Below are 13815 nucleotides of genomic sequence, written 5' to 3'. Positions count from 1 at the left end.
ATTTGGGGTGTTTCTTGAAGCCGCAGAAACTGGAAGCCTGGGATTAGGTGATACGCTCAGCTTTCTCTTTCTTTTTTTTTCCCCCATAGAGAGTTTCTGGTGCTCGTGGTTAGGGAGAAAAGCTTGAAAACATGAAACCAAGTGAACCCAAAGGGCTCAAAAAGCAGAAGGCATATAAGAAGAGCCCACATTTTATTCTTTTTAAAAAACTAGTTTTTAAACAAGTCTCAGGATTTTGAGGGGCCCAATTCATGATTTTTAAACACTTGGGGATGGCAAACAGTTTGCTATTGATACTATTTTACTTGTTTATATTATTAACCCCAGGGTAGGACATGGAAACTAGACTTGTCACTTTCACTTTCAGATTCTGGTGCAACAGAACAATGCTGCACTGTCTGGGTTGAAAGTCTACAGAGGGAGAGTTATTTGGTTTGTATTTTAAACTATTTCCATTAAAACTAAAGATGAAAAAAATCCATGGACCTATTTCTACTTGTCTTAGGTTTTGTAAAAACTCATTTTAGTGACACATTTTGGGTCAGATTTGACCTGATAGTGTCCTTAAAAATGACTGCATTCAGTGATAAGAATAAGTATTCTCTCCAATAAATACACTACTGTAGGCCTTTGTGTATCTGGCACTGGAAGATAAGTTCTATGAAGTAACAATGACACCAAACCTTTGAAGTTGTTCTTGTGCATAAAACATTCAACCCATTCCCTAGAGGCAGCAGCCCAGTGAGGCATTGTGTGTTGCTGCCCCATCTGCCTGGCTCTTCTTCTCATCCCTTTGAGCCACACTGTCACATCCTCATCTCTCTGTAAAGCTCTCCCTTTCTCTCTGCCCCCAGATCAACTCCCTGCGATACTGCAAATAAAGGACACAATGTAAAAATAAACCAAATTGTATTGTGACGGAAAATGCTAATTCTGTCTCAAAGGAAAATGTTAGCATGCCCCTTGTATTTGCTACAGTGAGGGCAGGGGAGGACTTCATTTTGCATATGTGAATATGTGAAATTCACAGGCCTAGAGCCACGCCCCATCAGGGTTGGACCCATTCCCGACTCGGATGTGAGATTTCGGATGAAAACAATAGCGATACATGACTCAGTGGGTGGAATTCTCTCTGAGATGACACTGATGTGGTGCTGGAGGGGCAACCTTTTGGGTGAGACACAAATTCAGGGCCTTCATACTTGCAACTACTAACAATGCTGTGGCACCTTTGCAAGAGAAGGAGCAATAGCTCTGGTCCCTTCCTGGCCACATCCCAGCATGGTTAATGCATTCGGCCTCTCTCCCTTGCCTCAGAGGCTTAACTTGGAGAAGTTACTCTCCACTTTCCCTCTTTGACGCTGTCATGGCATGTTGATGCAGAATGGCTGCATTTCATAGCTTGGGGAGTGGTGCCTAGGTGTGCTCATCAGCACTATTTTTGAGCTCCTTCTGGGAAGAGTGATGTATTATGGCTGCTGTAAGTGCTCAGATGTGATGGTGATGAGCACCAACGTGAGAAGCTGGACAGGCAGAGAGAGAGTGTGTATGTGGGGAGAGACAGCAAGTGTGTTTTGGGGTAGAAAGAGACAGATTTCAGCTATCAAATCTATTTGAAATTGCACATGTTGATGAAGATGATGTTCCTGAACCAGTGGCTGGCTGCAGCCATTGAATATCTCAGTGCTGAAGCTAACCAGATTTCCCTTCTGATGCTCATCGCAGTGTTAACATTTCCATTTCCCATGTTTTTTTTGTGATTGTTAATGCTACAAGGGAATTGCTTCCACAGTCATTCTCTGTAGAGATATCATCTTCAGCACCTCCTGCCAGTACTGGGCCCAGAAATTCCAGTCCTAGCCAGTTGTGTCACTGTTGCTGACAGCAGCGTGCACAGGAAGAAGTGTCTCTTGCCTGGCATTTTAGAGACCGTCTGCGTGGATATGTGAATGCAGATTTATTTTAACTATTTATTTGAGGTGGATACTCTGTAGAATATGTCTAATCTTTTTCTCTGTTGGCTTATACCTTTCCTTCCAAACTCTCTGTTGCAGTGATCATATTTTAGCCATGGAGGCCTAGATGCAGTCCATGGACATCACTTCTATATTGGCTGGGGATAGGGAGAGTCATTACCCCCTCTGGTGGGTGAGGGCATCGGTTCCCCAGTGTCCCTGGATAGAGTGCAGGCATGGACACCAAAGGCAAGACTGAGAAGTGAGGTGCAGTTTGGTTTCCAGTTAGTACCCCATCAGGCAGCCTGTAAAGGCAATCAAGCCCAGGATCACTAGAGAGGAGGTGCAGGTAGCAGAGCCTGAGATCCTATGCAGAGTTAAAGGAGAGGTGTAGCTTTCTGACTGCAGCAAAGCCAGACATGGGTCTGAATCTGAACTGTGTATAAAGTAACCACCTGAGCCAAATTCTGTGCTCAGCTGTGCATGCTGATGTGGGAGGATATTCACTCTCCCCAGGAATGCCCGGTGCTGATTCCCATAGGTGGGATAACGTGCCGGCCATGAGCTCAGAATCTTCTGGAACACAATAGTCCTCTTCCTCCCTGCCCCCACTCCCCTGCGCCTCCCAGGAAGAGGGTTTCCAGGGGCAAAAAGCAGGAATGGCCCCAACTGCCTCTTAGTTCTGTCTGGCAGCGGGCTGGGAACTCACCCCCAGCCCTCGACGCTCCCCTGCTTCTGCCCCTTTGGTTGCTCTTTACAGACCAGTGTTTGTCAGGGCCTGCACCATTGCGGACATGGTCTGGACTCAGCCCTCTGGGGCTGCTTCCCTGTCTCCTGCTGTCAGTCTGCCAGGATGATTTCCCTGCTGAGATGTTCTCCTCAGGGGCCTTGGATCCTACAGGCTGAGGTGGCTAAGAAAGTTGACATTGAGTCCTGTGCATAATGTGACACTGTGATGTCTGTTATAGACACGTTTGATGTGTCTGGTGCTTGGGAGAAGGTCACAACCCAGATGGGTGGATGTGGTGGGACTGAGGGATGGGGTGGGGAGGAAAATGGAGTGAGTGATGCTCACTGCCACTTGTTAATCTCCAGAGTGGGAATCCATGGGACAGTTCTCTCAGGAGAAAAACGGTTCCTTACCCTCCTCCCTATGCTTCGTCAAAATGATTGCCCCTCAGGACCCACTCTCCTCACCCATTTTGGGAGTCTCTGATTAAAGCTTCTTGCAGAAGGAGCTGAAGGGAGGTTTAGGCCATGCTTCCATTTTTACCTTCAAACCCTATATGGGCAACAAGGGATCTAGTAGACCCTGCTTTCTAGAGACTCACACAGCTGATTGTGCATAGCCAAAGGCTATGATTTGGTATGTGCAATCACCTCAAGAATCCTGGGTATCCAGCAGGGAATTATACTTGCCAAAACATCAAATACCATTTCTAGTGGCCTGTGTGAAGATCCACTTGCTGATTTATTGTTTCGGTGCATATTTCACGTGTCCTGGGATGACACATTATATTACCTATGAGGTAAATGGGAGTTATAACTGCTCAGCATCTCTCAGGATGTATCCCATAGTAATTAGCAGTGGCTCTGAGCAATACAGTTCTTATTCTGAACTTCCCCATAGTTCAGGGGTGTCCAGATTTTGTTTTGGGCTGATACGTAATATACTTTGCATTTATAGAGTTAATTTCATCCTACATGACCTTTGTGGTCCTTTCTAACCCTATGGTTCTATGATTCTAAGGATCTCATGCACTTTATACCTATTAATTAGGGCCCTGATTCAGGACAATGCTTAACCATGGGTTTAAGTCCCATTGGCCTAAAGTTTAAGCACATGCTCAAGTGCTGTCATGAGTAGGATGCCTTCCTGAATCAGGGCCTAATTCAGTAAGCCTCACAACACAGCTCTGAGATAAAGTACTGTATTCTTCTTTTTCTTCACCTTGTACGGATGGCTGAACTGAGCCATAGGGAGGCTAGATGACTGACAGCAAGGAAGTGAGTGAACTGGGAATAGGACCCAGGGCCTGGTTCCTTGGCTTCTGCTTTAACCATTCCAACATAGCAAAACTGTAGCAGCTAGTAGCTGTAAGAAATGCTTCCCAGGGGCACATATTATGTCTGTCCTAAATGGGGTTCACTGAACTTTTCCAGAGCCTGTCGTCTATGGAGCAATTCCGGAACCTGGATCGGGATATCGAGGGATCTGCCAAACGCTGGAAAAAATTTGTAGAATCTGAATGCCCTGAAAAGGAGAAGTTCCCTCAGGAATGGAAGAGCAAGTCAGCTCTGCAGCGGCTGTGCATGTTGAGAGCCATCCGGCCTGATCGCATGACTTACGCTGTCCGGTAAGGGTACCCAGTGGCCCTCCCTGTAATGCTCTCATTTCGGGGTAGGAAACTATTTAACCGTGTGCTCAAGAAAGCAGAGCTGATTCAGAAAATGTGTTCACATTTGTTTAACCTTAATATATGAATCTCACACAATCTTGTTCTAAAATATTCTTGTTAATGGTCCTAAATGAATCATCTCTAACTGCAATGCAATGCACCCACTCCACTTAATCAGGACCCTCTTAATCAGGAAACCCATTTCATCAGGATGACTGCCAGGGAACCTAGTCATACGTAATAGCATCTTAAATAAAACTGTGTGAAGAGAAGACATATATGGTCAAAAACTGGGGGATATCGAACAGGAATTGTGCACCTTTTTGTGCATAAATGGTCCTTTATTCCTAAATCTTTAGAGAAGCTTTTCCACTTCACAATAAGTTCTTCAGCAATGGATGAAAAACACACCCACAGAATTTGAGATGAACAGATTGGACTGTATGGAACCTCTTGTTGAACAGACATGATTTCATTATAATACCTCTTCTGTATTATACATGAAAAATAAAGCACAGCTGCAGCAGAATACTTCACAATTATTATTGTTTGTGTCAGTGCCTTGCTGTTTACAACATCAAATCAAACAGAAAACTCGCCTATTTTTGTATTAATGGATTTATCTTATTGCTTTGAATAAGCAGCAGACTCACTACAGTTACTTACTATGAATGGCTGTGGGATAGTATCTACCATAATTACTCAAGTTTTGCTTCACAAACTGTAGATTCAAGAAGAGAAACAAGAACAGGCTGTGACTTCCACAGCAATTGTCCTTTTCATCCTAGCATTCTCTGGTTTTACATATCAGTCCCTGTCTGTAATGGTTAAGAATAAATAACTCTAGCAGAATCAAACTGTATAATTCATTATAATTGATAGTAGTTATTAAATTGTTTATAGCTGTTATTCCTTAGGTGCTGGAGTAAAGAGATGTCTTATAGATTGGGTTAATGGTGGAAAAAATAACACATATGTGATGCTGGTTCTAAAAGTTGTAGTTATAAATTGTGTAATGAAGGAAAATAGGCAAACTTTAGGCGGACAACACAGAACAGATGTTCCAGGAAAAATTAAAGGTCTTTCACTCATCAGGACTTGTTCCATGTATATTGTCCTTGTCTTGGCATTTCTGTAAGACATCAGTCTTTCACTGAACAGGTTGTTGAATAGCTTTATACTGCTATGCAATCCTACATATGTATATCTAGGTTGAGGTCCACATTGTAACTTGCTCCACGCAGGAACTAGATCTCTGTTTGTACTTATACCCCAAGATCCTGACTGAGGCGTTCGGGAAATATCACAGCAGAATAAAAATATTGTCATTCTAACCCACCCTTTTCTCACCTTTTCTCACAACTTTCTGTGACAAAGTTCCTGCTCTACCTTGGTGCATCTTGTGCTTATTGGCGGACTTGCTTGCCTTGGAGCTTCACTGCAGCCCTCAGCTTGGCCGTTTTTCTGAATTCACAGTCCAGATCAACTCCTCCTGTGTCTGATCAGGAGTTGGAGGATTTGGGTGGAACCCGGGCCTGCCCTCTACTCTGGGTTCCAGCCCAGGGCCCTGTGGAATGCAGCTGTCTAGAGTGCCTCCTGGAACAGCTGTGCGACAGCTACAACTCCCTGGGCTACTTCCCCATGGCCTCCTTCTTTATCCAACACCTTCTTTGTCCTCACTATAGGACCTTTCTCCTGGTGTCTGATAATGCTTGTACACCTCAGTTCTCCAACAGTCCGCGTTCTCACTCTCAGCTCCTAGTGCCTCTTGCTCCCAGCTCCTCACACGCACACCACAAACTGAAGTGAGCGCCTTTTTAAAACCCAGGTGCCCTGATTAGCCTGCCTTATTTGATTCTAGCAGCTTCTTGATTGGCTGCAGGTGTTCTAATCAGCCTGTCCTAATTGTCTCCAGAAGGTTCCTGATTGTTCTGGAACCTTCCCTGTTACCTTACCCAGGGAAAAGGGACCTATTTAGCCTGGGGCTAATATATCTGCCTTCTGTTACTCTCCTGTAGCCATCTAGCCCGACCCTGTCACGTTTCTCAGACTCCTTTTGGGCTGGATTGTCCTGCCTTGTCTCATCCCAAAGGTAACTTTTTTTTCTTGAAAGTTTAACATCAGCTAAGCTGTTTCTGAGTTTATGTGAATAGGTATTACATTTTACTAGTCTTCCCCCACTCATTCCAACTGGAATATTTGTACTCACATTACTCAAAAATGGCTGAACCTAGAAATGGGAAGTTTAGCTTCTGGTAACAATACTTCTTGATGATAAGGAAAAAGAATCCAAGGTGGAAGAAATCAGTTGAGTATTTGTACAGTTCTGGGCATGTAAAATTGACATTAGTGTAAATGCATTAGAATATGTTGTACTTATCATAGAGCTGTTTTAGAGCGCAATAAGGGTAATTCATGATGCCTTCATTAAAGACTTCCGTATTATAGATGCTTGACTGTAGGGCTGCCTAAAATAACCAAGGACATTAAATACAAAATGAACATGAAGCCAATATACTTCTAATGCCCAACATTTTCCAACCTGGATACCCAAAGTTAAGCTTCTGAATCCACACTTAGGTAGCTAGGTAGAAGTGGCCTGCCTTCCAGAGGCTGAGACATCCTCCTCTCATGGAAGTCAGCCATGTTTTTCTAGAGAATCTATTCCTCTTTCCTCAAGGTAAATGCTCTGCATGCTGAGTATGAGAGCACCCAAGAGCTCCCTAACTGCTCCCGAAAGGATCCAGTCCTCACCTGGCTCTCACATCTGCATCCCTACACCAGCTAGATCGACACTCTAACCTACACTGCTAGACAGGCTAAGTTCAATTCTCCCACTTCCATTCCCTAGGTAACTGCTGCAGGCATCGTTGAGACAAGGAATGACCCCATTTAAATGGCTTAGGTGCTATGTGATCATGTTCCTTTCAAGCACTTTTTCTAGGTGTTTCCTGCTAAAATTAGCCTCGTGTCAGAAATAAGAACTGTACCCTGAAAAGGGGCATGGACTAATGAGATGCAGTTTCTTCTACAACCAGGATCTAATAGACTAGCCCATTGGGTGTATGTCAGCCTGGCCTAGAAAGCAACAGTGTCACATACAAATTGTGTATGTGTGTGTGATGCTCTCCTGATGTCTCCATCTTTGTGTTGCTGTCTGTTATCATGTGCATGTCTTTGGTCCTGCCCTTCATCATTACTGAAATGAGCCCCATTGGTCTGAAACAGAAGCTTGTCCTTCTTCATCACTGTGGGCTTCCCATTGCCCTGAGAGGGAAGTGAGAAGTATAATTATTACTAGGGAACCACAGAGTTCTTCACCGAGTTTGAGGAGGAAACGGCTGTAGTTTCAAGAGGCTGGTTAATGTCATTGACCTGAGATAGGGGAGAAAATAAATGGCAGCTGAAAATACTAACTTTGTAAGGGACTCCAGAAAATGGGGATTCTATTTGACTTCCTGTTCTGCCATTCTGTATGTTCTATACTGTTTTGATCCAAGCAGCTAATCAGATTTTGGAACCCTGGAGATGTCCAGGTGGAAGTAGAAATTGATGGAGGCTGGTAATTTCTTTGATGTCATCTTGTTTATTTACAAGAAATTTATGAAGTTCTGCTTCTCTGAACCCAGGAGCAGGAGGAACCAGGAACAAAAAGAGCTGTTTCTCAATGTACAGCCCCACGCCTCCTTAGCCAACAGACCCAAAGGCTCTAGCTTTTCCCCAGGGTCACAGCGTGCTCACAGGCTACTGCTTGGCTTTCTTGCTTTTTTGCCTCCCAGTCTCTGTTGTGTGTCCTCAGTTTCTGTCTGTTCTGCCTACCTTCCACCCCTCAAAACACAAAACCCCTTCCTCCACTCCATTCAAACTCCTGAGTGGGTTCACAACCACCATTTATCTCAAGTGGGGGGCTTCTGATTAACTAATCCTGACAGTTAATTGATAATGTGTTCACATCCAGTCTCAAAGAGGTTTGTGATCCAGACAGTCACCAGAACCTCCCAACATATCCCTCTCACCACAAAAGCCTTGACAAGCCCCTGCCATGGCTGGTTCTCTCTTCTTTTCCTCTCATTCTGTTTGTTTATGTCACACAGGGGCTTCAAAAACATATATCATGTGCAGGGACACTTCTACTGAAATAGCAATTCCTAATGGTAAACTACAAATCCTGATTAGGATTCTGCATTTTGCATCCAGCTTATCATGAGGTTTCTTATTTCTCTGCGTTTGCAAGATACAATAAATACACTTAATAGATTGTGCATCGGCTTAGGAATATACTGTCTGCTCCGGGTATTTCTGGCTTTTCTGAATATTAACATTCTTGCAATGTTTTTCTGGCAGAGATTTTGTTGAAGAAAAGCTGGGAAGTAAATATGTGGTTGGAAGATCTCTAGATTTTGCAACGTCATTTGAGGAGTCAGGACCTGCAACCCCAATGTTCTTTATCCTGTCCCCAGGGGTTGACCCTCTGAAGGATGTGGAGAAACAAGGTAAATAAATCAAGTCTCTGAACAATCCACAGCATCCTGGTTTGTTATCTTCTATGTCATTATCCTGGCATAAATCTCCTGGGTTTGCTCTTGGCGCCTCATGGATAATAGAGCAACCTGTTAAAAATAGATAATGCCCAGAGTGTGCTGTACAGAGTTTTCTGAATTTTCACCGAAAGCTTAAGTTAAACTTCTCTCTGCCATGTATTGCCTAGAATACAACACTGGTCACACTGCTGTAGTTTGAGTTTGTCTCCCATACAACTTATAACCCACATCAGAGGTTTTTAGTATGCTATCAGCTAGCTACAAATAGTAACCACTTTCCTATGACATCTTCCCCCAAAAAGACTAGCAGAATTTCCAGTTTTTGACCTCTCCCTCACTCTGCTGTGCTAGCACCTTGGCCAGTGTGATCTGCTGACTACAAAGCAGAAGGGGTTTCTAGAAGGGTGCTGCGTTTGGTAAAGCACTGCTTTCAGGGACATACTGAATTGCTGTTGTCAATACACGTTCTAGCAAAGCTACTAGCTATGCAGGATTCTCATTGAAGGGCTAAGCTCCATAGTGTGAGCTTCAGGAACACCCCTAATCCTTACGGTTTCTTTCCCCTTGAATTTAGTGATCATGAGGTAGAGCCTGAGCCCAGATCCCTGCAGGACCTTTCCTGGCATGCCCAGATCATTGTAGCCAGTTCGTTCTTGACTGCCGTTGGCAAAGAGGCTCCTTTTGTCACACTGAATCTCATAGATCCATAGATTCCAAGGCCAGAAGGGACTGCTGTGATCATCTAGTCTGATCTCCTGTATAACACAGGCCAGAGACTGGCCCCCAAAAAATTCTTAGAGCCGAGATTTTAGAAGAATATCCAATCTTGATTTTAAAATTGACAGTGATGGGGAATATACCACAACCCTTGGTGAATTGTTCAAATGGTTAATTACTTGTTCCCCATGTAAGTAATTATAGTCTGTGATCAAGTCACCTTTTAACCTTCTCTTTGTTAAGCAAAATAGATTGAGTTCTTTGAGTCTGTCATGATAAGGCAGGTTTTCTCATCCTTTAATCATTCTTGTGGCTCATCTCTGAACCCTCCCCAATTTATCAACATTTTGAATTGTGGGCAGTTGAACAGGACTGCAGCAAGATGAGGACTCACCAGCACGGCGCCTCCTGCTGGTTGCCTGGGAATTAGCTCTTTTCCAGCATACGGAGCGCCCTCTGCAGGCCAGTGACTCACCTGCCGCTGGCCCTGTGTCCCTCCCAGACCTCGGTGCCCTTTACCTCAGGGTTCTGCCCCAGCAGTACCCCCTCGCTCTCGGTCTCCATTCCCAGGGGAACCCCCAACCCTCTAGACCCACCTTGCCTCAGTGGCTACTGCCAGTCATCATCTAGCCCCCGCTCACTGCAGCACTGCAGTCTGTCATGGCCACTCGTCATTGGCAAGGGGTTAGGACCTGCTGCCTTTGCCTATTCCCAGGCTGTATCTCTGCAGTCCCAGTACCTATGTAGGCCTTCAACAAAGCCTGCAGCCTGGAGTTTTACCAGGCTGGACCTCCCCAGTTCCCTTACCCTATTCCTCAGCACTGCTCCAGTTCAGGTACCTTGCTCCCAAGCAGCTAGCCCTTCCCACTCCATGGCTAGAGTGAGACACTTCCAGGTCCTGGCCCGCAGCCCTCTTATCAGGGCCAGCCGGGCCCTAATTGAGCTGGCCCCAGCTGTGGTCACCTACTCACTCAGCTGCTCTCAATCGCTGTTCTCCAGGAGTGGGGCAGCCGCCCCACTACAAGGACACAGGATTCCAGCAGTGGTCACACCAGTGCCAAATACAGAGATAAAAGAACCTCTCTGCTCTTACTTGTGGTTCCTCTGTTTATGCATCCCAGGATCACATTAGCCCTTTTGGCCATGTCGTCACATGGAAGCTCATGTTCAGCTGATTATCCACCATGAACCCAAATATTTTTCAGATTCACTGTTTCCCAGGATAGAGTCCCCCCGTCCTATAAGTATGGTTACATCCTTTGTTCATTGGCCACTGCTCCAGCTCTTCTCAGGAGCTCAGTCATGTTCATCCAATATGCTTTCCCCTTCTGTAACCCTGACCTCAGACCTCACCAATGCAGGGGGGGCTTTGGCTCCTCGGAGTGGGAGGTGGAATATTAAAAAAACCATCAGTTATTCAAGTGGCTTGTATGCGCAAAGCCAATGTGTTTCTATCCAATACTTAGTGGGTCACTGTCCACACCAAACAGCAACAAAGCTGGTAGCCTCAGCAGAAAATCCAGGCACCACAAAGATAGTGAAATTGAACTAGCCTATCTCCCTAGAGGTGGTCCCTTAGTGCCAGAGCTAAGACTCATTTGCAGGGAGTGGGCTCTCTCTGCTTCTGTGTGCAATGCACCTTTTTTGTATATGAAGAGAGTGACTTTAGTTTCCAGGGTTGTCTGCCCAGCCCCTTTCACCAGCACTAAAGTCAAATAAATGTCTGTCAAGAATGTTAATAAGATGCAGAAAGAAAATGGCTGCCTGGAATGCAGCACAAGGCACATGATGGGCCTCTGCTCTCATTGCACTGGGAGAGGAAAGGGCCCCCTGGGCATGTCTGCACTTTGAGCTGGGGGTGTGATTCCCAGCTCCAGGAGACATACTCATACTACTTCCATCAGAGCTTGTGTGCTAAGATAGAGGGGTAGCCATGGTGCTGCGACCACTGCTCATTCTGCCCATGCCTCAATAGTATCATTTCTATTTTTGGCACACTAGCCCAATCAGAGCTAGCATGGGTATGTCTCTTCGAGGTAGAAATTACATCCCCAGCTCCAAGTGTAGACCCACCTGTGCTGTATTGCATGGTGACCAGGAGTCTGCGCTTACGAGCCCTACATATTTCTGTACATTTTATTCCCTTCCTTTCCTGTCATCAAGTCCCATTAATACTGAATTACATGAAAATGGAGCTTGCCAGAATCCCAAAGAGAGCCCTGTCCTTTATATGTTTTTCCTCAAAAGATAAGGCAGTAGCTGGAAAATGAGTATTTGTTGCTGTACTTTTATAGTTCTGCAGGTGAAATTGTCTTCATTATGTTCTGTTCTTGCACTGGGAGTCAGGAACTGTGACCTACAACATGAGTGATTTAATTGTAATTGCAAAGGACTCATATAATTGAGAACCTGGCTTTTGTCAGCAATCAAAGTTTATGCATGGAAAAAAAGGGGAAAAAATGAAAGAAAACAAAGCCATTTTTTCCATGCAGTTACATCAGTCTTGAACCTGGCCCACTGGGACTTTGGTTCAATCTCTCTATTTAATATTTTATGTGTTCTCCATGAGCTTTTACTGCAGACTAAAGTCTCTCTGAAACTCAGGACAGATATTTGCAAATGGAAGAGAGCTCCTTCCAGGTGCTCTCCTTTCCTGAGTCCTGTCCTAGTCCCACCGCTTTCTGCTCAGACATTGCAACAAGTTTATAACTCTTAAGTCCAGATGCTTTCCGAGTTCCCTAGCCACAGGATCCTGAGTGCACATTCTCCTCTTCTGTCTGAGCTGGAAGATTCTAAAGCCTGCTGGAAAGGAAGGCTGGCATTATGGTTATGGGGCTGGCCTTTGGCTCAGGAGGTGGGGCTCAGTTCCTTGCTGTACTGCAGACTCTCTGAGTGATGCTGGGCAAATTGCCCAGGCTGTCTGTGCCTGAGCTCCCCACCTGTAAAGTGGAAGTAATGATGTTACTTATAATTATTAATCCTATGTATTGTGGTAGCACCAAAGGACCAGCCAAGAACAGGGCCCCATTGTGCTACCTGCGACATAGACACAAAGCAGTAGATGGTCCTTGCTCCACAGAGCCGACTGTCTCCATAGACCAGACAGACACAGAGTGGTGGATGAGGTAGCACACACCAGCAGAGTGAACGATGTCATGGTGGCAAACGTCACGTTGGTGCCACGGAGGGTTTTTTCATGTGTGTGTGTTTACACCAGCTGAGGTGACTTGAAAGGAAAGTAAAGGGTGCTGGGACATCCAAGGGAAGGGGCTGGGTGGAGAGCTGAGGGTAAGAGGGCCAGGTGTGAAGGGAGGGTTGGCGCAAACAGCCAGTCAGCCCTGGGCAGAGAAAAGCTAGTCATAACTGTTGAAAATTGGGCCTGACTTCAGCTGTTTCTGCAGCAGCCCTGCCTGCTTTGGTCTCTAGCTGGCTCCTCTCTGTTGTTGTTTTTCTCCAAGGCCATGTGGTGAGGGAAGGAGATGTCCCTACACAACTCTAGGTCCAGCGGGTGCTAGAATGAGGGAAGGCCCCAATAGGGCCCAGTTTTACCTTCTTTCCTCCCAGTGTATCAGCACCTGCTTTAGCTACATCTGCAGCTGTGCCTCTGTTGCCTGCTCAGACTGAGAGTCTTTAAGGCAAAGATTGTCTATGAGATATTCGTATGTAACCCTTCTGTCAGGTGGTGTTGGCCGCAAGAAAGTCTGGGTCCCGTACCAAGGGGTGTTCTTAAAATTACAAAACAGAACTGGCTTGAGCCCCCACCCAAATATGTGGGGAAACTACACACCACCCCTGGGTGCCTCTAAGAGGCAATACTTCCTTACTGGCAAGTACAGAGTCTGTGTATAACAACCCCTCCCCCACAACTTTTATTAAGAGAAGAGGGAACACAGCAATAATTTGGGGAAACACTGTGCGATTGAAAAGTATGCAAAGTAAAACATCTGTGCCACAGTATCTTGGGTAGTGTCCTTTGCCTCAGTTTCCCACCTTGCAATGTGAAAGTCCAACAGACAAATGTCCCATTAACATGCCCCTCTTCTTTTCCCTCCGCTACATCCCATTCACATTTGATATCCGAGGTCAGTAAAGTCCCGGAATGCGTTTGGGTGGGTTCAGCCCCTGAGGGGGATGGAGGGTTTGAGTGATGCCTCTTACCTGGTCGCGGTCACTGCTTTTTGCTGCCAGTATCACCAGAGTTGC

At 45.4% G+C, this 13815-nt stretch overlaps 1 protein-coding gene across 4 annotated transcripts in view; it reads left to right on the top strand.

Annotated features, from left to right (window-relative positions):
* The window catches only part of DNAH9 (dynein axonemal heavy chain 9), a 402358-nt gene that overhangs the window by 334557 nt on the left and 53986 nt on the right, over positions 1-13815 (top strand). For all 4 annotated transcript variants that reach the window (XM_075119375.1, XM_048817608.2, XM_075119376.1 and 1 more), the window contains 2 exons: positions 4119-4312; positions 8699-8847. In XM_075119375.1, the coding sequence (XP_074975476.1) occupies positions 4119-4312; positions 8699-8847 (343 nt within the window). The remainder of the gene's footprint in view (positions 1-4118; positions 4313-8698; positions 8848-13815) is intronic.

The sequence above is a fragment of the Caretta caretta genome, chromosome 14 (assembly GCF_965140235.1).
Source record: "Caretta caretta isolate rCarCar2 chromosome 14, rCarCar1.hap1, whole genome shotgun sequence".
Classification (NCBI taxonomy): domain Eukaryota; kingdom Metazoa; phylum Chordata; order Testudines; family Cheloniidae; genus Caretta; species Caretta caretta.
This window is presented reverse-complemented; position numbering and strand designations above follow the sequence as displayed.